Source organism: Schistocerca americana, chromosome 5, assembly GCF_021461395.2.
Source record: "Schistocerca americana isolate TAMUIC-IGC-003095 chromosome 5, iqSchAmer2.1, whole genome shotgun sequence".
Lineage (NCBI taxonomy): Eukaryota > Metazoa > Arthropoda > Insecta > Orthoptera > Acrididae > Schistocerca > Schistocerca americana.
This window is the reverse complement of record NC_060123.1, coordinates 244,014,756-244,040,231: the sequence shown is the minus strand read 5'-3', so window position 1 is coordinate 244,040,231 and position 25,476 is coordinate 244,014,756. Positions and strand designations below refer to the sequence as shown.

Genomic DNA, 25,476 nt, shown 5'->3' with positions numbered 1-25,476 from the left:
CAGAGGCCAAACAACATGAACTTGCTCTCAAACAGGCCGAAGAGGGCTATTATGGCTGTCTTTGGAATATCTTCTTCAGAGACTGGTATTTGCTTGCATGCCTTCGCAATGGGCAGTTTTAGTTGTGGAGTACTGGCAGCTAGGTCTGGAACTGTATGAGCATTGAGTGATCTGTAGATGCCGAATGGCTACCATGTACCACACTTCTTTGTAACCAAATGCAATGGTGAAGCCCAGGAATGGGTAAATGTCCACATGAGGCCTACATATATCATGCAGTCGAATTCTGCCTTGGCTATCACTAGCTGATCCAGAGCTAACAATCATGGTCTATAAGATATGGTGGTCCTTCAGTGGTCTTGATGTAGTGTGTGGTGCTGTGTCTCACTTCCTTAGGTCACTGAGAGACCTCATCATAGTTGGAAAATCATGGAGTAGTATGGCATACTCACCGTCTGTAACTTCAGTAAGCTTGGAGGAGTGAATGGCTGTATTACATTGGAATCCTGATATTGTCAGTCAGGTGTTGTTGTAGACTAGTCACATATTTATAATGTCAAGCAGAAGGTTGTAGTAAGAGAGGAAATCATCAGCTTTGAACAGCAATAGCTTTGGTATCTTATCCATAATTTTTATGTTGATATTGTTGGCAAACAGAATTTTGTCTTCCTGCATGACACTTTTTGGGACACCATTAATATAGATCAAAACTAGAGCTGGGCACAATATACTCCCCAGTGGGACTCCTATGTTAATATGTAATAGATGTTCGTCTATGCAATTGAGATCTGTATAGGTCTCTGAAATTTCAACTCTGTGTATTCTAATCATGACATATCATTTAAACTACACTTTTCACTATTGATTTTACTCTTACAGCCTCTTGTTTGTGGAGGAGCGTTTTATGATGTACTGTGTCCAATGCCTTGGAAACACCTAAAATTATTCCTGTTTCACGATTGCCTTTCTCCATATCCTCCATTATGATTTTAGCAAATTCTGACACAGGTGCTTCTGTACTACGATCTTGTCTGAAAATAATTTGTGACTTCATTAGAAAGTTACATTAATTAAGGTAGTGGATAGGAATATCTCCCATAACTACTTCTATTATCTTTGAGAATGAAGATAACAGAGATGCTACACAATAGTTTTCCATATTTTCAGTATCACCCTTTTGTGTGCTGGTAAAATTATGGCTTACATTAAGTACTCATGAAAGATAACTGAACTGAACGACTAAATAATGTTTCTTAGGGGCTCATTTATGTTATCTATGCATTCTTTGAGACATACATGCTGCCCTTCTTTGTATATGTACAATATCCCCATTGAGCTCAGAATACAGTCATAATTTATGAAACATAGACGTTATTTTTGTACATCACTTCTGTTGCAGTGCCCTTCTTGTAGACTGGTGTCACCTCTGCTCTCATCCAAACACTGACAAAAATTTTTTTTAGGTATGTATAGTAAAATCCAAATAAAACTAGATTTTTGAAAGCATCTACATCTACTTCATTACTCTGCAATTCACACTTAAGTGCTTGGCATAGGGTTCGCCAAATCACCTTCAAGCCGTTTCTCCATTGTTCCATTCTATAACACCATGCGGGGAAAACTAACACTTTAATCTTGTATTTAAATTATGATCATCATCTTCCTATGTATGTGGGCATCAACAAAAAAATTTCACACAAAAGATACTCCCGCAATGAAAATTTCATAAGTTTTGGTTATAATTTGTCCCTGTAAACAGTAATGGAGACTTATCTTCTGCTAATACTTTTTACTACACCTTGCAATGGTGTGCTAATGATTAAATTCCATCACAATGGCCACTTTACTTCGACTTTTCAGTTCCTCATGTTCAATCACCATTTTATTTATTATACTAGTGACAGAAAAAAATCCGAATAAATACAAGACTTCTCTCAATTCCCAGCAAGGTATTTAATGTCAGTAAAACAGATGTGTTACTTTCTACTTAGCACCCTGGAGTTCAACTTTTAGATTTGTTAAGACTTTTTTCCATTAACTGAGAATGTAAGTCCTTTGTTTTACTCCCACTTAATGACACAGTTGAAGAATTAATTATTTCTACAGCCGTAGTTTTGCTGGTTTATTGGTATGTGATGTCTGTTCAAGAGTCAAATGATACATACAAAATTACAGCAATACATCTGTTTCAGAAAAAATGGAATGTTATGCTAGAAAACACCTAGTTTGGTAATAAACGTTATGCTTTAACAAGAGGTCAAGCACAATTATTACAGGTACGGGCCACTACACACATGAACTAAAATTTGCCCTACAACAAAGATTGGAGGAAAACACTGACACATATAGCAGCATGTGTGCCCCCCCCCCCCCCCCCACACACACACACACACACACACACACACACACACACACACACACACACACACACACACACACACAGAGAGAGAGAGAGAGAGAGAGAGAGAGAGAGAGAGAGAGAGAGAGAGAGAGAGAGAGAGAGAGAGAGAGAGAGAGGGGGGGGGGGGGGGGGGACTGACTGACTGTAATAGAAAATGAAAAGTCTGATATTGTCTCTTATGCGAAACACTGTTCATTGTTACTGCGGCAATCATCTCAAGTGGGCAAGCTGTTTATGAATCCATTGTCCATTACCAGTTCGGCAGAAGTATATTACGAATATAGTTTCTCTCCATCTCTGACCTAAATATTTCCACATTCATAAGCTTGTTTCATTAGTTAATTGACACTGATAGCTTTCCAAGCACTGGCACCTAATTAAGCAATAAGCTCTTGTACATGAAAAGAAAATACATATTCAGAGGAATACTGTAAGCCCAACAACAGAGTGCCAGTACTGGGATCTTTTAAACTAATAGCATTTTAGCAAAATCAATTATCTGCAACAATCTATACATCAATACACCTAATACATCAATAATACATCTTGAATTTCAGTAACTTTTAACCATCACTGTATCAAGAAAAGTGTATAACATTAAGTTACACTTTATCTAATAGAAAGATTAATGATGCAAGGTGTAGGAATAATTAAATAAAACCATTGGATTTAACTGAGAGTTAAGTACATACTGCATCTGCAGAGGTTAAGCACGTGACACCCAATCTGAAACATCACTACATACATGAAAAATGTTAAATTGAAAGCTTCACTGCCAAAAACAGTAAGAGCAAGAAGTTGTCTTTTAAGAATGTAGATGAAATAATATTTATAGAACATGCTTCAAACTGAAATCAGATTTGTGAATTTTTATGCCCACGATTTGTGGGAAAAGAAGAATAAAAAACCAGCAAAGGTGATAACAGAAATAATTTCTCTTTCGCACATCAAGCAGTGTGATGACTGGAAAGAAATGAACAATGTGTTCTGCCACTATCACATAGTTAAGGAACTGAGAGGTATGATACGTTAATGAGACAACTGCCTCATTGAGTATGTTGCGTCCATTAACTGGGCTTTACTTGTAAAATTAATGGATACACCCCTTCCAAATAACTGTGTTTATCTTGCAGAGAGATCGCTTTTTCTTTTAGCAATGGGGGATTTCTATACAGTTAACATTTCACATTCCAAACATGATCACCTGTTAAAGAATGTAATAGACTTCTATGCAACATTCATTCATAATGTGCAATAATAACCATCATGTAAACACCAAACAAAAGTGCAATAATTTCCTTTACAGACTGCCAGAACTTTGTATCAGCTAACAGTTCAGGTATCACAGACACTGTTGCAATGTAAATGAAGCCCCCAGCAGTGAATGGCAGAATCCAAGATGAAGCAGCATTATCTGAAAACAAAATTAATATTTTAGTACAAACCTCATCTTAGGGACACAAAGTGTTTATTAGTAAATAGACAATACATAGGAAAATTGATTACAAATATCTGACAGTGTGTGTGATGGTCCATGAACATGAATTAGCTCTTTTCTGGCCTGAAGGGAAATTAATTCAAGCAGAGTTATAACAGAGCCATTATTTCACTGGTATGTTGTTAGTTAAATTAATTAAGAAACTGTGTTTTAAAAAAAATATTTGCCACATTTGTTTTACAGCTCCCAGTATTCAAAGGTAATTACTCTCAGACAAATACAATATCTCAAGTCAATATCACTTACTTTCTTACACGATTTGTGCTGTACCTATGGTATAACAATGAATTAAACAGTTAGATGGGGTTATGTGACTTACACATGAAAGCTATTGAAAATATTAGTGATTTAGAAAAAAATCACAAATCTAATGGTTGAAAAACAGATGTTTTGTTATCATATGTAAGTGCATACATGTAATTTAGAAAACTTCTATAAACAGTTCCAAGAAAACCACATTAAGACAGATTTCTTTATTTCATGACTTACTTCTGACAAACAGTTCCAGTTTCAAATAACTACACTGATTTATTTGAGTGTTAGTTATCTTCTTGTTGAATCTGATGATCACAATTGCTTTCTAGTTTCACTGTATTGTGGGCTTGTTACCAGAAATGATCCTTTAACTAGGTTTTTGGGCCTGTGGTCATTGTTATGTAGGAAACTTGGTTAACACAATTAAGTGTAGTGTCTGTTACAAAGTTTGTGCCAAACAGCAATGTTATTGTGTTCAGTGGTGCAGTGTCGTGTGTGGGGTCTGTCATAACAAAAGAGTCACAGCTGTCAGACAGCTTCCACACCAACTGCCAAGTGTGCTCTGTTTCAGGATATGTCTTTATGTTCTCTTGTACTCTTTATTTCTTGGTTTGTGAATTTTTACATGACTTTTGTATGTTCCATCTTTTTGTGTGATTATGTCTATCACTCTGGGATATACCGTCAACAACCATTTTTTCCGACTCGCTTCTTCCTTAGTTATATCCACATTCAGAACGTTGCACCTGCAAGTTAAATGTTCGGATTCATACTGGACTCAAGGAGTAACCACTTGTCTAATCAGTTACCACAATAGAGAATTTTGGTTTGGAAGAATCCTCCAGACCCAGTTTTGTTCATGCTAAGCAAATGTGAGCCAGCCCAAATCGTGCTGATTCCGACAATGGGTAATCTCGACATGATCTGGGGTGAAGAAGGAGGTTGAGTGATTACTAGGGAATTTAAGTATCAAGCAAGATACAGATGCGTCAACAATGTCTAGACTAGTGGTCTCTCTACCTCCATTTTGCCTGAACAATGTGATCCTAGGTTTTCTCAAGTCAAAACCAGCTTTAGCTATGCAGGAATTATGGCCGAGTTGACAAAATTTACCCTCGTCATGAGCAGACTTTACCACCACTACGCTGCAGAGGTAAAAGATGTAATCCCTCTGCTGCCGCACAAAAATTCATGTGAAAAGTTTAAATCGGAATGAATCTGGAGAGTCACTGCATCACACGAAAAGTGAATCGGACAGGTACTGACACAAGAAGGCAATGTTAATCATAAGCCGTTACAATATATGCATCATCTATTGAGCAAAGTTGATACAGTTACACTGTGGAGCAGTCGGCTACCAACCCAAGTCAAAGCAACTCTCGCATTTCATACGGAAATATCATTGGATCATATTCAAAAGGCCATCACAAGTGCACAGGTTAATGCAGTGACATCGCCAGGCAGTAATATGACAGCGGCACCAACAGTCAACTTGCTTGTGGCACAAGTAGACATGCTATGCACACAGATTGGTGTGCTACTGTCCCAGGATGGTGCTTGGAATGATGGAGGGCATAATTGTGGGAGATCCAGAAGCTAACCATCAACAAAGCTGCGTCATCACCCATGGAACACCCTATATGCTGGTATCACTGTAGGTTCAGTGAACATGTGCTTCAATGGACAGCACCATGTTCATACCTAAATGTCAGCAGCAGCCAGTAGTAGGTGCAACTGACTGCCCAACAAAGTCATGGTGCCTGTTTCTTAATTATAGGAGGTCTGGTCAAAAGTATTTAACAGAAACCAACTCAGGCTTAAGCATCTTGTCAAGAACTTCAGTCCATTACTGTAGACTGCCAATTGCATTCCATTAATCTGCCACAAACAACTTACCCATCTCTACATATGGAATGCAGCAGATCGAGTTAAATTTGGGACTGTGTTGTGTATTCATCTGGGACTTTGCCATCTCCAATGTTGTGCAGCCAATAATAGGAGCTGATCTTCTGGTACATTACCATCTTTTATGAGATGTAGTCAACTCCAGACTGGTCAACAGCATTACCAGACTGACGGCAGCTTGTTTCCACCGCAACACATTGTTGCATAGTGCCAAGCCAATACATGCATGTGACCAGGAGTACACTGCACTGCTGGGGCAATATCCAGCCTTGACCAGACCACCAGCCACACCTATGCACATGGTATACAACAAGGTACACCATATAGAAACCACAGATGGTCTACCAGTGTCTTGTGGACCTGCGAGATTGGCACAAGCTTGTTTGTCTACCGCTAATGTGGAATTCTATGTGGTGCTAATTCTATGAAGTGCTCAAAGAAGGCATAATCTGGTTGTCAACTAGCCCATGGTCATCTGCACTACACCTTGTCCAGAAGAAAGGAGCAGCCTGGTGCCTGTGTAGCGACTATTGCATGCTCAAAGCAAGAACCGTGGTTCATCACTATCTAGTACCACTGCTACATGATTACAATTACGTGCTACACAGCATGACTGTATTCAGCATGTTAGTCTTTGCCAAATCATATATGCAGATACCTGTGGCAGAAGAGGACATTCTAAGACAGCGATAATCACTCCCTTCGGGCTCTTCTAGAGCAAATTTATGACATTTGGGTTATGGAATGCTGCGCAAACCTGGAAGAGTGTTAACAACTCCATTCTATATGGACTACCATTTTGCTTCACCTACCTGGATGACGTACTCATGTTTTCTGCCACCAGGGAGCAACATCATTGTGGAAACCTTAGCCTCTGCCTTAAAGTCAACTTGGTTAGCTATGCTAAGCTGCCCGCTCCTTGTTAACTACTGATGGAGGCAGGCAGTTTGAACTGGAATTGTTCACTCAGTTTGTTAGATTCTGTGGGTATGTACATAAAAAAAACTAGTATCTACCATCCTGCTAGTAACAGCCTGGTCATGAGAAGGCATTGGTTCTCTGAAGGTAGTTGCCATGTGCCCTGGTACATCCTGAACTTCCACCCTTCCGATAGTTCTCCTGGGCCTAGGAATGATTTATAAGCAAGATTCAGACTCCTCAGCTGTGGAATTAGTCTACAGTGAACCACTGTGTCTTCCCTAGGAATTTGTTGAAGCCAGCTCACTACATTTACAACTCAAAGTAAGCCTGAACTTCTTTAACAATTAAGAGACCATGTTGGACACACATGACGCCCAGTGTCTCCAGCCATGATACGCCAATCACTTTTGTGTCTTGCAACTTGGAAACCTGTACCCATGTGGTGCTTTGAATGGAGAGAGTTAAGCCACTGCTGCAACTGCCATACACTGGCTTGTACTGTGTCCTACCATAAAGCACTTGGGCATTAGACATTGTATTAAACAGTAAGCCTACAACTGATGCCATTAACTGCATCAGACCTACACATGTTTTCAAAGAGCCACCATCCACAGGACTGGGATTACAGCAGTGTTCAGTACTGGTTCCACAATCTCTATCATAGGAGTAACGAGTGGCCAACATCGACTGACGACGAGTGCACAACTCTTTACAGCTGCCTCATACACACACTGGCCCATTTCCGTGCGGGCTAATGTACCAACAGCTACGAAGTTTGGACCAACTCGTGATGTTACTGTGTTCAGTGGTGCACTGTTGTGTATGTGGTTGGCAATAACAAATGAGTCACAGCTGTCAAACAGCTTCTACACCGACTGCCAGGAGCGGTGTGTTTCATAATATGGTCTCTTGTATTGCTTATTCTTTGGCTTGTGAATTTTTATATGATTTTGTATGTTCCATGTTTTTAAGTTAGCTGTAATTATGTCTATCACTCCAAGACACAGTGTCAACAACCGTTTTTATGACTCGCTTCTTCCTTTGTTATATGCACCTGTGAGTTAAACATTCAACTTAGGCAGTAACCGCTTGTTCAATCTGCGCAGCAGACACTGTTACCATAATAAGGAATTTTTGTTGTGTTGAAACATTCAGAATCAGTTTTGTTCATGCTAATCAAAGACTGGTTAGCTCAAATTGTACTAATGTCAACAATAGGTTTGCACCAAAATTAAACCAGCAAGCTACAAAATGCCCACAGTAAAAAAGCTGATACAAGAAATTACATTAATATGAAATGGTGTTTTGACTGTATCAGAGGTAATTTCGTTTAGTGAGCAGTAGCAGTAGTTCAAAACAAGCAATTCACGATTAGATTTAAAATTTGATTTGCTACCCGTTACATATTCTAGGTTTTAACAAAATGGTCAGATATTTTTGTGGCTACATAATTAAACAGTTTTCTGAAGAATCATGGCTTTAGTAACAAATAATCGAGGTCACTTTCACTTCTAGTGTTATAACTGTACAAATCATCATTATTTATTCTCAAATGGTAATGATAAACTTTTGACCAATTTCTCATTTACTATCTACTTAATGACTGTTAGTGAATACAACATATTATTCTCATTATCACTTTTATGCAGTCAACAACGTCTTTTTAAGTGGCGAATTACCTCAGAAAATTATGCCCCAAGTGATTCTTTATGATCATTAGCCATCTAATGTCCACTGTTGGACAAATATGCTCCTTTCGACTTTGCATTACGGCCTTCAACCATATGGATTCATGTTGCTCTTGCATGTTTTCTAATGTTGTCCTTCTGAGATATAGTTATTGTTTATTTGAAACAGCATTACTACGGGCCCCAGCCAATAACATAGAACACCTAATCCACAACTCCTGTAGATATACTTATCTTCTGGACAGTGGTTGTTAAGAGTTGCATAACCATAGATCCATTGTATTGCTGAGGTGACCTTGGATTTATAAATAACAAACAAAAGCTTTGTTATTGTCCAGTACAAAAATAATAAACGAGTATGATGCACAGCAATATCTCACGGTCAGTGCTGTCGCCTTCACACTACACAAAAACAATATAGCACCATCTTAAAAACATGTACATCTCTATCTACAAATGAATCTGCTTGCTAAACCCATCGATATCATGTCAAGACACCCCCAAGTGCCACTGCTACCCACCTTTGAATTGCAGTTCATAGATCTTAATGGAGGGATTGTAAATATCTGATTGAGGTGCAGTTTGCAACATATATATATATATATATATATATATATATATATATATATATATATATATATAATCTGCTTGTATCTGTATATGTGTGGATGGATATGTGTGTGTGTGCGAGTGTATACCCGTCCTTTTTTCCCCCTAAGGTAAGTCTTTCCGCTCCCGGGATTGGAATGACTCCATACCCTCTCCCTTAAAACCCACATCCTTTTGTCTTTCCCTCTCCTTCCCACTTTCCTGATGAGGCAACAGTTTGTTGCGAAAGCTTGAATTTTGTGTGTATGTTTGTGTGTCTTTTGACCTGCCAGCGCTTTCGTTTGGTAAGTCACATCATCTTTGTTTTTTAATATATATATATATATATATATATATATATATATATATATATATATATATATATATATATATATATCGGCCGCGGTCCGTTAGTATATGTCGGACCCGCGTGTCGCCACTATCTGTGATTGCAGACCGAGCGCCGCCACACGGCAGGTCTAGAGAGACTTCCTAGCACTCGCCCCAGTTGTACAACAGACTTTGCTAGCGATGGTTCACTGACAAAATACGCGCTCATTTGCGAAGACGATAGTTAGCATAGCCTTCAGCTATGTCATTTGCTACGACCTAGCAAGGCGCCATTACCAGTTACTATTGGTACTGTGAATAATGTACAGTCAAGAGCGACGTTCACCATTTATGGATTAAAGTTAAGTATTCCACCAGCTACGTCCGTTTTTTCTAAATTCTAATTTCCTTGTCCTGTTCCACACCTCACGCCAGCCTGCGTGAGCTAAAACGCGTGCCTTTCGGCTTCCTCTTGTAACCCGGTGTTGGCTCTCCTGTGGTGATGCTGCACTGTATTTTATGACCTACTTTCTGGATTTCACTGTCCTGTGAATGCCGTAGCTTCACATGGAAGGTGGGGGCAGTCACCCAAAGATGGTCCCAGAGATGTGGGACCTCTGTCATTTCATGCAGTGGAGCTATAGGAAAGTGTTGGTAAGCATACAGCCAAGCAGAGTGTACAGTTCTCCACAGTTTGGAGTGACTGCAGACGCATTTCAGCAGCCTGGCCCTGATGACAGTAGCATATTCGAGGACAGGGCAGAGCAGTGCCTTGTATAGTGTGACAGCCAGTTCAGCAAGGGGTACAACTTGCTAAGGTGGCCCTTGGATTTGCTCTTCACATCATGGGTATGTTGATATTACATAAATTGTTGGTACAGAGTTACGCCAAGATATTGTGCTGCAGCTGTCCATATGACAGGGCTGCCTTCCATAGTGATAAGTGCCAGTGCTGCAGAGACGATAAAGCGAGTAACTGTCCGGAACGGCATTTTGGTATTGTTGAAGGTCAGGCACCAATTGACAGCTCAGGTGTTGAGATAGTCAAAGGCAAGCTGCAATGGACATTGTAGGGTGTTGGCATTCATGCTTCGGTTGAGAATTGCTGTTTCAGCAGCATACAGCATCAGCCTCAAATGGTCTATCTTGATGTGTCAGCTGCGTACAGCGGGTATGGGATCGGACCTAAACCAAAGACCTTTGGCAACATACTGTTAACAACCTAATGTTGACATTCACGCTTTGGTTGAAAATTGCTGTATCAGCAGCATACAGCACGAGCTGCATATGGTCTGTCTTTGATGTATCAGCTGCATACAACATGTACAGGACTGGTTCGAAAACCTAGACCTCTGGCACGCCAGTACAGATGCAAGATACTGTGGACATCCTAGTTGTAGTCTCCTCACAAAAGATCCTCCTGTCAAGCTAAGAATGGACGAGGCAACTGTGTGACACCAGCACCCCTGGTTCAAGTAACTTGGACAAGCGGCAGCTGTGCAGCACATTATCAAATTCTCGCGCAATACACCCAGAAGCATCGTACCGAAGTACTCATGATGCTCCATCATCTCAAAAGGATCTTCTACTAGTCACAAGAGCTGATGCAGCATCGAATGGCTGCAGCAATCTGCTCCTTGGGTAGCATTGCTTCAGTGGTGATGTGATGCTACAGGCTCTTGACACACACCCTCTCAAAACTTTAGAGATGACAGTCAATAAACTTGACGTGCAATAACTCTGCACCTGGTGAGGATGTTTCCCAGTCTTAAAAATAGGCACAATTTCCACACAAGGTGATATGTAGTCGGTCTGGAACAACTCATTAATGACTTCAACCAGATGAGTGACGGTAGCTGGTGGCATCTACCTAAAAAAAAAGGTACTGTATATTTCATCACATCCTGTGGCCTTCCTGGTGTTGAGAGCATGAAGTGCTGGGGAAATTCTTCTGCCAAAGTTTTACAATGATGTTCTTGGGTCTCTCTTTGTAAGGTAGTGTGGGAGCCATTCACCTGTCAAAGCAATGTGGGCTGCAGCCAGTTGATCGTCAATGGGAGGGGAATTCACCTGAAAGGCTTTGACTACGGCCTGTGCATTCAGTTTGCTGACTGTCATCAAGTCAGATTATAGAAATCTTGCTTGCCTAATCTCAATTTCAGTACCAATTAAAGTGCAGCTACTCATTGAGGTCCTGTGTGGGCTGTAATTATCATGTGGGAGCAAAACTTGGTTGATACGCTAATATGGAACTGATTTATGTTGGAAAACAAATTAGTTCCAACTGTGGCCATCAAGTGAAAATCTGGCCTCATACACTGTTTGTATGATGATATGGCTTCCATAGTCATTTGAAGAGCCATAACATGAGTGAATAGTATAGCCATCGAGAAGAGATACCGTATGCTTTTAGTGAAACTAAATTATGTCATATACTAAGGTCTACGGTCCCTTTACGGTGTAAAAAACTTAAGCCTCTAAGTCAATGCAATCAAAAGACATGGCCACTCGTGTCAAACATTTTGGTATTCACATTATCGCCCATCAAAACCTATATCATACTTCCTGCTGGCCCAGAATCGTGGCATTTGGCACGAAGGTAGGTTTCACACTACAAGTAAAGGACAAAAATCAGAAAAATTGTTAATTTGTAATTATATCACATGAAAACTTCAGGTTGGAATACCAACAATGTACGGAAAAGATTGATGCTTCCACTCTTATCAATATCTGCAGTCTGGTCCAAGCTGCCGGAGATGGCAATACTGTGTGCATGAAATGTGCTTGCTTGTGTATGTTTCTTTTTCTGTTGAAGGCTGTGGCTGAAGGTTTATGTGTACATATCTGTCTGCAACTTAATGTCACAACATTGAAAAAAAATATTATTTTGTCATTTGTTATCCAACTTCAAACTTGAAATTAAAACATTCTTCAAAGTCTTGGAACCACCAGCACTGATTTCTTGCCAGTGTCAAATGTTGACAGCAGGCAAAAATTGTCAATATTCTTAATCCATGGAATGGATGAATGTCTATATACACTATTAAGTTTGAACGGAACCCTGAGAATGTGATCCTACTTGATTGTGGCCAATTTCTTACCTACACAGTGTCAGCATTACAGGTACCAAAGGCTTACCTGACATCAGTAAGTAAGCAAACATTTTTCTAAAGTAGTAATTCACATTTACTGTTCTGTTATACAATTTTGTTCCAAACTTGCAAATGGTTCTGTACATTATGTCCACTTCTGAAGCCGTAGATTGTTCCTTTGCATGATTAAAATCTGAAGTCCCTCCTCCCACGTAGCTGTGATACTTTTGGCAAACATCTTGTACATTACGGAGAAGGAGGCTGACATGTTTATAGCATTTTTTGCCTGCTATCTGTTTTTGTGAAGCTAAATAATGGACACGTGAGTGCCTTTGTCCAGCACAGGCTTTAGGTTTTCTTTCTTTCTTTTCCTTTAACACAGACTAAACTGTTGTATTATGTTCTACAGTCATTGTCCAGAACACCACCAATGAACTTAGTGATCAGTTTTGCTTATTTGTTCACCATGGATGAAAGACTTATAAGCAGGAAGCCTGTAGTCACCTAGAAAGGTATCTTGGTTGATACCATTGTTCCAGTTTTGAACAATTGTCTTCCTCTACAGACATTCTGTGAACTATTTTTCACATTCCTTTAATACTACTTAGTCCCCAGCCTTACCCATTTCTACATGAACACGTACAGTTCCTTCCTTCATACCTCAAATGGCTTTATACACTGCCCCTGATATTATTTTCAGAACATCATTGTTTTTATTTTTACTGTCTGTGTTGTAGATTCATCATAAATTATACACACATTTAAAGAAGTCTTCTGTCTTATTGGTTGCTGCACTGTCTTAAATGTTACATCTTTTTCACACCCTTATTGTTTGCAAAATTTTTACATTTTTATTGAGTCTTCTCATGCTACACACTCCTAAGACAGTAATTAGTGGAAATATGCTAAATATGTTGAGACCTACATATTTTTATTTCCAAAAGCAGGTATCATGCTAAGCTGTTTTTGTGCTGCCATTAAGTTTGTTTGAATCCCTGGTGAAAATATGGTAGTTTCTCACGCAAAAGGACTGTTCAATGGACACCTGCCCACTCCATAAAACAGCTCTTGTGGCGACATGCTATTCAACAGGTTTTTGCAATCCAATTTCTGTGCTACCAGCCTGGAGGATACCAGTTAGGTGGTCAAGGCATACCAACATTCATCCACACAAACACAACTGAGGAATAAAAGGATCTGTAAATAAATTCAAATTAATGTTGCTTCTGAAGACCCTCTCTACCTATCTTCTACCCCAAAATTTTATGTACTTCATTTTTTGATAAAATTAAATATTTTTCTTTGGATAAGGCATGAAACTAACAATCGGCTCATGACGAATTCACAGCAGACACACTACATTGTTAGAACACTGTCAGACACAACAGCACATGTAAATTGAAGATAAAGATATTACATAGGTGTTAATAACAAATCATTTCTTTATAACTTCAAACCACTATAGTGGTACATTCTGATTATTATGTTTAAAATTAATACCTCACGAAGAGCTGTAAAACCTTATTGGTGTAGTGCTCAGACTCAACTGAAAGCACAGAATTGTTATGTGATAAGTCCCATCCACCCAAGTATCTTAGTTATAAGGATCAAGAATTTGAAATGAACCATATTGGCAATGAAAGTAATGTGTTGCAGCTTGTTAAGCATTATACTTCATTCTATAATGAGTGCATAGAATTGCAATGTGCAACAGAAGGTATACTGCAAATAACTGACAAATATCAACCAAGATACCTCTTTTGGTGAATACATATTTGCTGCTTTTAAGTCTTTCATCCATGGTGAGTGAATAAGCAAAACTGATCAATAATTTCAATGGTGGTATTTTAGACAATGACTGTACAACATAATACAACAGTTTGGTCTGTGTTACAGGAAAAGAAAGAAAGAAAGAAAGAAAGAAAACCTAAAGCCTGTGCTGTACAAAGGCACTCACATGTCCATTATTTAGCTATGCGCAGTTTACGTGACTAAAAAACCATTGTACCGGAACTTAAATATGTGCTTATTGTGATCAATAAAAAATAAGCCATCTTATATAATCTTTCAATCTCCACCTCTTTCTCATTCCTCCCTCCACCTCTCCTACTTTTCATCAATGTTTTTACAGCTGGGTGAAATACTTTTACTTTATTACTTCAGTAACTTATTTTCTCTGTTAAACTACAGACTGTAGACTGTTTTTCATGGTAATTTCTCCACTTTTCAATTAATGGCATTCCAGTATTAATGTAGAACACTTTTGTCTGACAGTATATTGTTTTCTAGCATAATGTTAATGTACATGTTTTATCTTTTGTTCTGTATGTTTATTTCTAATGAATTTCATAAATGACAAAATATAGATTTGCTTTCTGGAACTCTTCAAATCACTTTCAGAATTCTCTTTGATACTTACCCACACCTTCAGCTAAGAGAGAGACAACAGTTCCACTCAGAGCACCAAGAGCTGTCAGCAACTGCAATAACATAGCCTGCAAGAATATTTAAGAAACATTATGTTCAGCAAAATCCATAAAGAAACCAGAAATACTATCAAATTATCAATTCATTTTACATCAGCAGTTACAGCAACACTATCTTACCTTCTTCCGATCACATCCAGATTGTATTAATATTGCAAAGTCACCAATTTCATGTGGAACTTCATGCAACAGAATGGTAAAAGTCGTGACAACACCAATTTGTTCTCCAGCTATATATGAAGCTCCAATAGCCAAACCATCAGTAAAATTGTGTGTAAAATCTGCAGCAAGATTCAGATATCCAGCCACCTTAATTTCACCTATTTGTACAATAAAAATGACAAGTTGTAGAATATATTTTGAAGATAATGAAAACTAGTGAAAACTAAACTACCACTTTCATTAGTGTAGAAGTTAAATTGGATTTTTAAGCACATGAAGGAGAAAAAACATAACTATTCGCAACACAGATTCACTTTGTCACAGAATCGCGCAGAAACTACACTCCTGGAAATGGCAAAAAGAACACATTGACACCGGTGTGTCAGACCCACCATACTTGCTCCGGACACTGCGAGAGGGCTGTACAAGCAATGATCACACGCACGGCACAGCGGACACTCGAGGAACTGCGGTGTTGGCCGTCGAATGGCGCTAGCTGCGCAGCATTTGTGCACCGCCGCCGTCAGTGTCAGCCAGTTTGCCGTGGCATACGGAGCTCCATCGCAGTCTTTAACACTGGTAGCATGCCGCGACAGCGTGGACGTGAACCGTATGTGCAGTTGACGGACTTTGAGCGAGGGCGTATAGTGGGCATGCGGGAGGCCGGGTGGACGTACCGCCGAATTGCTCAACACGTGGGGCGTGAGGTCTCCACAGTACATCGATGTTGTCGCCAGTGGTCGGCGGAAGGTGCACGTGCCCGTCGACCTGGGACCGGACCGCAGCGACGCACGGATGCACGCCAAGACCGTAGGATCCTACACAGTGCCGTAGGGGACCGCACCGCCACTTCCCAGCAAATTAGGGACACTGTTGCTCCTGGGGTATCGGCGAGGACCATTCGCAACCGTCTCCATGAAGCTGGGCTACGGTCCCGCACACCGTTAGGCCGTCTTCCGCTCACGCCCCAACTTCGTGCAGCCCGCCTCCAGTGGTGTCGCGACAGGCGTGAATGGAGGGACGAATGGAGACGTGTCGTCTTCAGCGATGAGAGTCGCTTCTGCCTTGGTGCCAATGATGGTCGTATGCGTGTTTGGCGCCGTGCAGGTGAGCGCCACAATCAGGACTGCATACGACCGAGGCACACAGGGCCAACACCCGGCATCATGGTGTGGGGAGCGATCTCCTACACTGGCCGTACACCACTGGTGATCGTTGAGGGGACACTGAATAGTGCACGGTACATCCAAACCGTCATCGAACCCATCGTTCTACCATTCCTAGACCGGCAAGGGAACTTGCTGTTCCAACAGGACAATGCACGTCCGCATGTATCATGTGCCACCCAACGTGCTCTAGAAGGTGTAAGTCAACTACCCTGGCCAGCAAGATCTCCGGATCTGTCCCCCATTGATCATGTTTGGGACTGGATGAAGCGTCGTCTCACGCGGTCTGCACGTCCAGCACGACCGCTGGTCCAACTGAGGCGCCAGGTGGAAATGGCATGGCAAGCCGTTCCACAGGACTACATCCAGTATCTCTACGATCGTCTCCATGGGAGAATAGCAGCCTGCATTGCTGCGAAAGGTGGATATACACTGTACTAGTGCCGACATTGTGCATGCTCTGTTGCCTGTGTCTATGTGCCTGTGGTTCTGTCAGTGTGATCATGTGATGTATCTGACCCCAGGAATGTGTCAATAAAGTTTCCCCTTCCTGGGACAATGAATTCACGGTGTTCTTATTTCAATTTCCAGGAGTGTATAAATTTATCATATATGAAGGCAGTGTCAGAGATAACAAAGATAATTACAAATAAATAAGGTAACAGAAAGTCCTTGATGAAATATAAGTCACAGAAGGAGTGAAGATAAAACTCAGTATATACACTGAATTGTTGTGAGTTTAACAGGCACCTAAGCAAGAACACTTTCATTACCATTCATATGTCTATCAACCACTCAGTACCGCGATGGGATTATACCTTTATTCCTTCCCTTATACATAACTATAAGCAATCCACAATCATGAATCTTGAGCAAACTGAAACCAGGCACTCCTTTCTCTACAGCAAGGGGAAAAATGATGGGTTGCTGAAACAAGTGACGAAAAAGAAAAAGTTGATCAGAACCCTGAACCAAAGTGGCACCAGCATGAATAAAAATAGGTACAAGTAACAGATCATATTGATTAGCTGCAGCAGAAAAAGTAGTTACCTTACCACAAAGCAACGATTATGAGAGAAGAATGACTGTCTTATGAGACGGGGGGAATTGGAAACTTGTGGAATAAACAACTTAGTTATAAATCTTTCAGTTTTCTCTGCTCTTTCCTTACTTCACAAGAGACTGTTCTTTTTTTTACATTTTTCCTTTCTACTCCCACTCTATGATCAAAAAAGTGTCTCATTAAATTTATCTGGTGCAGAATGTCACAGAGTCTCTCTTGTCTCACACAAACAATCACCAAAATCACCAGGAGAAATTTCATTAGTGAAGTACTAAATACTGCAAAAAATCCTTTTAACACGGTGCATGTGAGACCCCTATACAGCACACTCATTCTACATATCCCCTTTAGCTCGAATATAAACCTTCAGTGTTGATCTGAAATGCATAAAAGCAAGATGTACTTTACTGGAATCCTTAATGGTGTCACACTGGGGCACTAGATTCATTGTTACCCTTTGAATCACGTTCCATATATAGTAATCCAGGGGATTTAAATCAGGGCAGATGGGATGTAGACTTGAACATATCAAAATTGTACAACAGTTTTGCACCAAATGGCTTGTGTAATTTGGTAAAAAGTATTGCTGAAAAACTTACTTTCCTTTTCATCCTGTCTGGTCCATCTCCCCTGATCCTGGGTTCTGGGCAACTTTACTGAATTACACCTGTTTTCCTAAAACTTACCAGCCCTTTTCCTTCAGCCCTCTTCCTTCCCTTTCAACCCTTCTGCCAGAAGAAGGAATCACTGGCTCCGAAAGCTAGCAAATTGTAATACTTTTTATATGTGTGTTCTCCTGTTGCTGCTTGGTGAGTAGTTTTTTTTATCTGTTCAATTACTTACATTTTGGTATTTAGTTTGACCAAACTTAGCCACAGCAGTATCCCTAATAAGCTCAGTAAAATGTGTGTGGCAGATACTATGTTTTGTGCATAACAAAAAGTGTTACATTTAAAATGTCAATAATCTACTTACTGAGGAAAAAGACTGCGTATACTGGGAAGGGGGGACCTGCTTGTAATACTATATGTTCTATCAGTGGCAACCACCGTTAAAGACCAATGAGTTCACACAGGCCTGCATCCATTACTTAGATTGTTCCAAACATTTCTGCATGTAATTTTCCTTAAGGCAACAATGAGTTCCAATGATTTTGTCTTCTGGCAGAGGGCATGATCACATCTGTAACAGACTGCTCATTCAATGCCAATATGTTGAAAATACAGACATTGTTCAAAGTCTAAAAATAGTTGTGCACTAACACACTAGGGCATATAGTTCCTTAGAAATGGGAGCACCTAGTTTCTTGTGACTGCTAGTACTACACACAAACTTATCAAAGCAATAAATTATGGAAATTCAGAATCATATAGTGGAAACAGATAGTTATCCTTCCCTCACATCATCTATAGGGACTGAAGAGGGGCGGGTTACTTAAAACTGAACACTTGCACTGATAAGCCAATACATTATAACTACCGTCCATCAGGACAGTTGTGCAGGCACTGTGGGCATGTGATGTGGTAAGAAAAGTATATAAGCAGAGCAGAGATGAATGGGGAAATCATTCTAGTGACAATTTGGGTCACAAATGAGGAAATCCACAAACAAACGCAACTCTGACAAAGGGCAGATTGTTTTGGGCTGCACATGAGAACAAGCACTCAGAAAATGGCAAAGCTGGTTGGCTGCTTGCACACTGCTGTCTCCAGCATTTTTGAAAAGTAGTTGAAGAATTACAAAACTTAGTAAGTGACAAGGTGCTGGGCATCTACATCTTATTACAGAAGGTGGAGATCGGAGACCTGCACACAATGTAAAACAGTATGGGTGGCAATCCATGGTAGATCTGATGACAGAGTATAATGCTGGTGTAGCTACAAGTGTTTTGCAACACACTGTTCTGTGCACATTGTTGAACATGAGGCTTCACAGTGGATGATCTCTCTGTTTTCACATGTTGACCCAGTGACACCATCAATTATGACTGCAGTAGGCACAGCATCATAGAGATTAGACTGTGGGTTAATAGGAACATGTTGCCTGGTCCGATGGATCACTTTTGTTGTTATATTAGATTGACTGTCCAGTCCAGATACACTGTCATCCAGGTGGTTGGCTGCTGGAAACATGCACCACCTCAAAAACAAAGACAGCTGAGGGCAGTATTACATTTGGAGTACATATTCCAGACCATCCATTGGACCTGTGTTGCAGTCAAAATCTACCCAGTATTTGTTGAATCCAAATGTACTGATAATGTGAATGGCTGAAAGCAGGGGGAAACTGAAGCCATTATTTTTCCCAAGTGCAATAGTGTTACTGTATGGTTTAATGATGATAGCATCCTCTTGGGTAAAATATTCCAGAGATTTCATTTGGATTGTCTGGTGGGGACTACACAGAAAGAAATAGGCATTCTATGGGTTGCATCATGAAACATCACCATCCCTTAATCAGGTAGGTCAGTCAGAGAATTTAAAAAGTGAAATGGTTAGGTTGAACATAAATATATTGGGAATCAGTGAAGTGCAATGGCGGAAAGATTGGGACTTGCAGTCAGCCAAGGTGCACACATTGCAAACACCTACCACAATAGAAAAAGTTTATACACCTACTAGTATCGCAGACGATGAAGTGACTGACAGAATATATGATGAGATAAAGGAAATTATCACAATAGTTGAGGCAGATGAAAATTTAATTGTAATGGGATTACTTGAATTCATCAGTAGGAAAAGAATGAGAAGAAAAAATAGCAGGAGAACAAGCACTGGGGGAGAGGAATGAAAGGGGAAGCAACCTGGTAGAATTTTAGACAAAGCATTATTTAATCATTGCAAACACTTTATTTATAATTATGAAAGAAAGTTCTGTATATGGAAGATAACTGGGGACACTGGAAGGTTTCAGATAGATTATATAATGGTAAGACAGGGATTTCAAAACCAGATTTTAAACTGCAGATTATTTCCAGGGCGTAGATATGGGATCTGGCCATAATTTATTGATTATGAACTGGAGATTAACACTGGAGATACTTCAGAAATTAAGGAGATATGACCTGGATAAGGCAAAGGAACTGGAAGTTTCATAGAAAGCATTAGGTAGAAATAGATGGGAACAAGGAAAAGAAATACATTAGAAGACAAAAGAGTAGCTCTGAGAGAGGAACCAGTGAAACTGGCAAAGGATCAAATAGGTAAAAACACAAGGTATTGTAGAAATCCTTGTATAACACATAAGATAATGAATTTAATCAACGAAAGAAAAAAAATATAAAAGCAAAACATGTGAAGAATGCCAAAGGAATATTAATATCTAAAAATGAGACTGACTTAAAGTAAAACATGGGAAAAGTAGGAATGGGTTGATGATAACAATGCTGCAAAATGCATGCATGACCACAGTACAGATGGACATAACCTGTGGGAAATTGAAGAGACCTTTGCAGAAAACAGAAGCAGCTGTATGGATATCAGATGGCATGTCATTATTAAGAAAAAAGGGGAAGCTAAAAGGGAGCAGGAATATACAGAAGAACTATACAAGGGAGATATGATACAGTGAGAAGAATTTGACAGCGTTCAAAGGGATCTAAGCTGAAATAAGGAGTAGGTGATGATCCCTCAGAATTACTGAGAGCCAATCACAGAAAAACTAATCCACCTGGAGTGCAGGATTTATGATAATAGCAAAATAACCTCATACTTCTAGGAGGATGTAATAATTCTAAAATTCAAAGATTAGCAAACTTTCACTTTATGTCATAGCTGCAAGATGGTGACACAAATTGTTTACAAGAAGAATGGAAAACTGATGAGATACCAACCATTCCATTAGAAAGATCTGATTGGCTTCTGGAGAAATGTAGAACACACAAGGCAATATTTGCTGTATGATTTACCCTAGAAGATGTTGCTGTTGTGGTCTTCAGTCTAAAGACTGGTCTGATGCAGCTCTCTATGCTACTCTATCCTGTGCAAACTTTTTCATCTCCAAGTAACTACTGCAACCTACATCCCCCTGAATCCGCTTACTGTATTCATCTGTTGGTCTGCCTCTATGATTTTTATTCCTCCTGTACTAACTGGTGATCCCTTGATGCCTCAGAATGTGTCCTACAAACCAATCCGTTCTTCTAGTCAGGTTGTACCACAAATTTCTCTTCTCCCCAATTCTATTCAGTACCTCCTCATTAGTTACATGATCTACCCATCTTAACTTCAGCATTCTTCTGTAGCACCAAATTTCAAAAGCTTCTATTTAGTCTCTTCTTGTCTAAACTGTTTATCATCCATGTTTCACTTCCATACATGGCTACACTCCATACAAATACTTTCATAAAGGACTTCCTGACACTTAAATCTATACTCGATGTTAATAAATTTCTCTTCTTCAGAAACGCAACCATCATCAGTTATTTTGATTCCTAGATAGCAAAAGTCATCTACTACTTTAAGTGTCTCATTTCCTAATGTAATTTCCTCACCACACCTGGTTTAATTCAACTACATTCCATTATCCTCGTTCTGCTTTTGTAGATGTTCATCGTATATCCTCCTTTCAAGGCACAGTCTATTCTGTTCAACTGCTCTTTCAAGTCATTTGCTGTCTCTGATAAAATTACAGTGTCATCAGCAAACCTCAAAGTTTTTGTTTCTTCTCCCCGGACTTTAATTCCCACTCCAAATTTTTCTTTTGTTTCCTTTACTGCTTGCTCAATATACAGATTGAATAACCGTGGCGACAGGCTACAACCCTATCTCACTCCCTTCTCAACCACTCCATTCCTTTTGTGCCCCTTGATTCTTATAACTGCCATCTGGTTTCTGTAAAAATTGTAAATAGCCTTTTGCTCCCTGTATGTTACCCCAGCAGCTTTGGAATTTGAAAGGGAGTATTCCAATCAACATTGTCAAAAGCTTTCTCTAAGTCTACAAATGCTATTAATGTAGGTTTGTCTTTCTTTAACTTATGTTCTATGAGAAGTCATAGGATCAGTATTGCCTCACATGTTCCTACATTTCTCCGGAATCCAAACTGATCTTCCTCAAGGTCAGCTTCTATCAGTTTTTACATTCTTCTGTAATGGATTTGAATTAGTATTTTGCAAACTGTGACTTATTAAACTGTTAATTCGGTAATTTTCTCACTGTCAGCACCTACTTTCTTTGGAATTGGAATTATTATATTCTTCTTGAAGTCTGAGGGTATTTCGCTTGTCTCATACATATTGCTCACCAGATGGAAGAGATTTGTCATCGCTGGCTCTCCCAAGGCTATCAGTAGCTCTAACGGAATGTTGTCTACTCCCAGGGCCTTGCTTCGACTTAAGTCTTTCAGTGCTTTGTCACTTCACGCGGTACCATATCTCCCTTCTCATCTTCATCTACGTCCTCTTCCATTTCCACAATATCACTCTCAAGTACATCTCTGTTGTATAGGCCCTCTATGTATTCCTTCCACCTTTCTGCTTTCCCTTCTTTGCTTAGTACAGGTTTTCCATCTGAGCTCTTGATATTCATACAGGTGGTTCTTTTTTCTCCAAGGTCTCTTTAATTTTCCTAATAATCCTAGAATATGGGCTAAAGAAAGACAACTACATTTACAGGACTTCTTGATTTATAGAAAGTTTTCGAAAATGTTGACAGGATTACATTCTGAAATTCTGATTACAGTAAGGATAAAATACAAGGAGCAAAAGAGTATCTACAACTTGTACAGTAATTGGAATGCAGTTAAAGAGATGAAGGACATGTAGGGGAAGCAGCAGTTGAAAAAGGTTATAGAGGGTTATAGCCTTTACCCAATCTTATTCAATCTGTACATTGACCAAGCAGTAAAAGAAACCAAAGAGAAATATTGAAAGGAAATACAACTTCAGAGAGAGTCAATAAAACCTTTGTGGTTTTCTGATGACATTGTAATTCAGTCAGATGTGGCAAAGGACTTGGAAGGATAGGTGAATGGAATGAAAACTATCTTGAAAAGAGATTATAAGATAAACATCACAGAAATAAAACGGCGGTAACAGAATGTACTTAAATTAAATCCAGTGATTTGAATCAAATCTGGAAATGAGATACTAAAAGTAGTAGATAAGTTTTGCTATTCGTGCAGCAAGGTAATCACTGAGGACCAATGTAGAGAGTATACAAAACGTAGACTGGCAATAGCAAGAAAAGCATTACTGAAGAAGAGAAATTTATCGACATCAGATACAAATTTAAATATTAGGAAGTAATTTTTGAAGGTATTTCTCTAGAGCTTAGCTTTGTACAGAAATGAAACATAGTTACTGAACAGTCCAGAGCAGAAGAGAATAGAAACTTTTGAAATGTGGTGCTACAGAAGAATGCTGAAGTTTAATGGGTAGGCTGAATAACTATGGATGAGGTACTACGTCTACGTAATTAGCGAAAAAAGAAATTTATGACAACCTAACTAAAAGAAGGGGTTGGTTGATAGGAGGTATCATGGGGCACCAAAGAACTGTCAATTTGGCAATTGAGGGAAGTGTGAGAGAGAAAACATTTTAAGACTATACCAAGGCTCGAATACAGTAAGCAGGTTAAGCAGATGTAGGTGGTAATAGTTTTGCTGAGATGAAGAGAAGCATAGTATAGACTAGTGTGGAGAGCCACATCAAATCAGTCTATGAACTAAATACAACAACATGCCAAATGAAAACTGTGTCCTATACAGACAAGCTTCTCATTCAGATACCTTGTCAAATGGCCTTAGAGGTCTGTGAGCAGCCCCATTCCAATCTGCTCACAAATCCCTTGCAGAACCAGGAATCAAACCCAGCTCCTCAGCATGGGAGTCAGACTTGCTATACAGACTGACTCAAAACGTCATTGTATTAATGTCATCTCCCAACTTCTTTCAAATCTGGCAGAGGTTTTCCTGTAGCTCTGTCATGTTCACAGAGTCAGTCTCAGTGCTGAAACAGAATTACTCTCATTTTTGATTCATTTAATCATCGATTAATCCATTCACACATCATATTCCATAAATGGCATAATGGAGGAGAACTTTTGTAGTATTGTAGCTTATCAGTACTGCCGGAGGTGGCACCTCGAATATTCCTGCAGGTGTCGCAAGCACTGCTTTGCATATTCCGCCAATGAGGAATCTCTAGGCTGCCGACCGACAAAGCCAGCCAGGACGGTGTTATAAGAGGTGGGCACCTGAGCACCAGTCTTCTACTCCAACATTACTTCAGTTGCTAGTCAGTTCCAAATGTTAAACCAAATTGTTGATAGTAAGCCCTACCGGCTAACATTCAGTGTGCATATATGTTGGTTGCCTGCTGCCTTAAGTTGTCAACAGTGTAGCACTTCTTCACCCACAAGTTGAGTGCAATATACTTATTTAAAAAACAACTTGTGTCAACTAACATTTTTCTTGTCTTCCCAGTTCCTTTTAGCAACCTTCCACCCACTTATCATTAGCAGTAAGGCTGTAACATTTGGCTCCTCGTAACTTAACAGTTACCGACTTGCAATGTAACATCTGGTGACAAACCTTATTGAAACTATGGCACCACATCATTTTACTTCCTTTGTTGCCATTTTTTAATCACTTCCTAGACTTTTTGTTGTACTTTTACCATATGTGCTTGGGAGTATTTGTTTCAGGTCGATGCTTGCGATTTTTGTTCAGGTTACTTGTTTGTGCTGTCAAATATTGATTAACTTTAGTATTTTTTGCTGGGCTATGGCTACCCCACGGCCCACGCATGCCCGCCTCACACTTAAGGAGTGCCACAATTGCACATGCCTTTGGCACCAAAGTTCAACCTAACACAGCTTTTCAGTTACAGGTGCAACAAATGACAACTTATTGAGATGATAAAGGGCTTCAGTCAAATGCAGATGGCAACCAATGAGAATCACAATCAGGTGCCACCAGC

At 39.7% G+C, this 25,476-nt stretch overlaps 1 protein-coding gene across 1 annotated transcript in view; it reads right to left on the bottom strand.

Moving 5' to 3' along the window:
* Positions 1 to 2,570: 2,570 nt before the first annotated feature.
* LOC124615329 (protein catecholamines up) overlaps positions 2,571 to 25,476 on the bottom strand; it is a 48,654-nt gene continuing 25,748 nt past the window's right edge. Inside the window, exons 2-4 of the mRNA XM_047143128.1 lie at positions 15,285 to 15,484; positions 15,098 to 15,173; positions 2,571 to 3,815 (exon numbers count right to left, since the gene is read on the bottom strand). Coding sequence (XP_046999084.1) covers positions 3,640 to 3,815; positions 15,098 to 15,173; positions 15,285 to 15,484 — 452 coding nt within the window. The 3' untranslated portion in view covers positions 2,571 to 3,639. The remainder of the gene's footprint in view (positions 3,816 to 15,097; positions 15,174 to 15,284; positions 15,485 to 25,476) is intronic.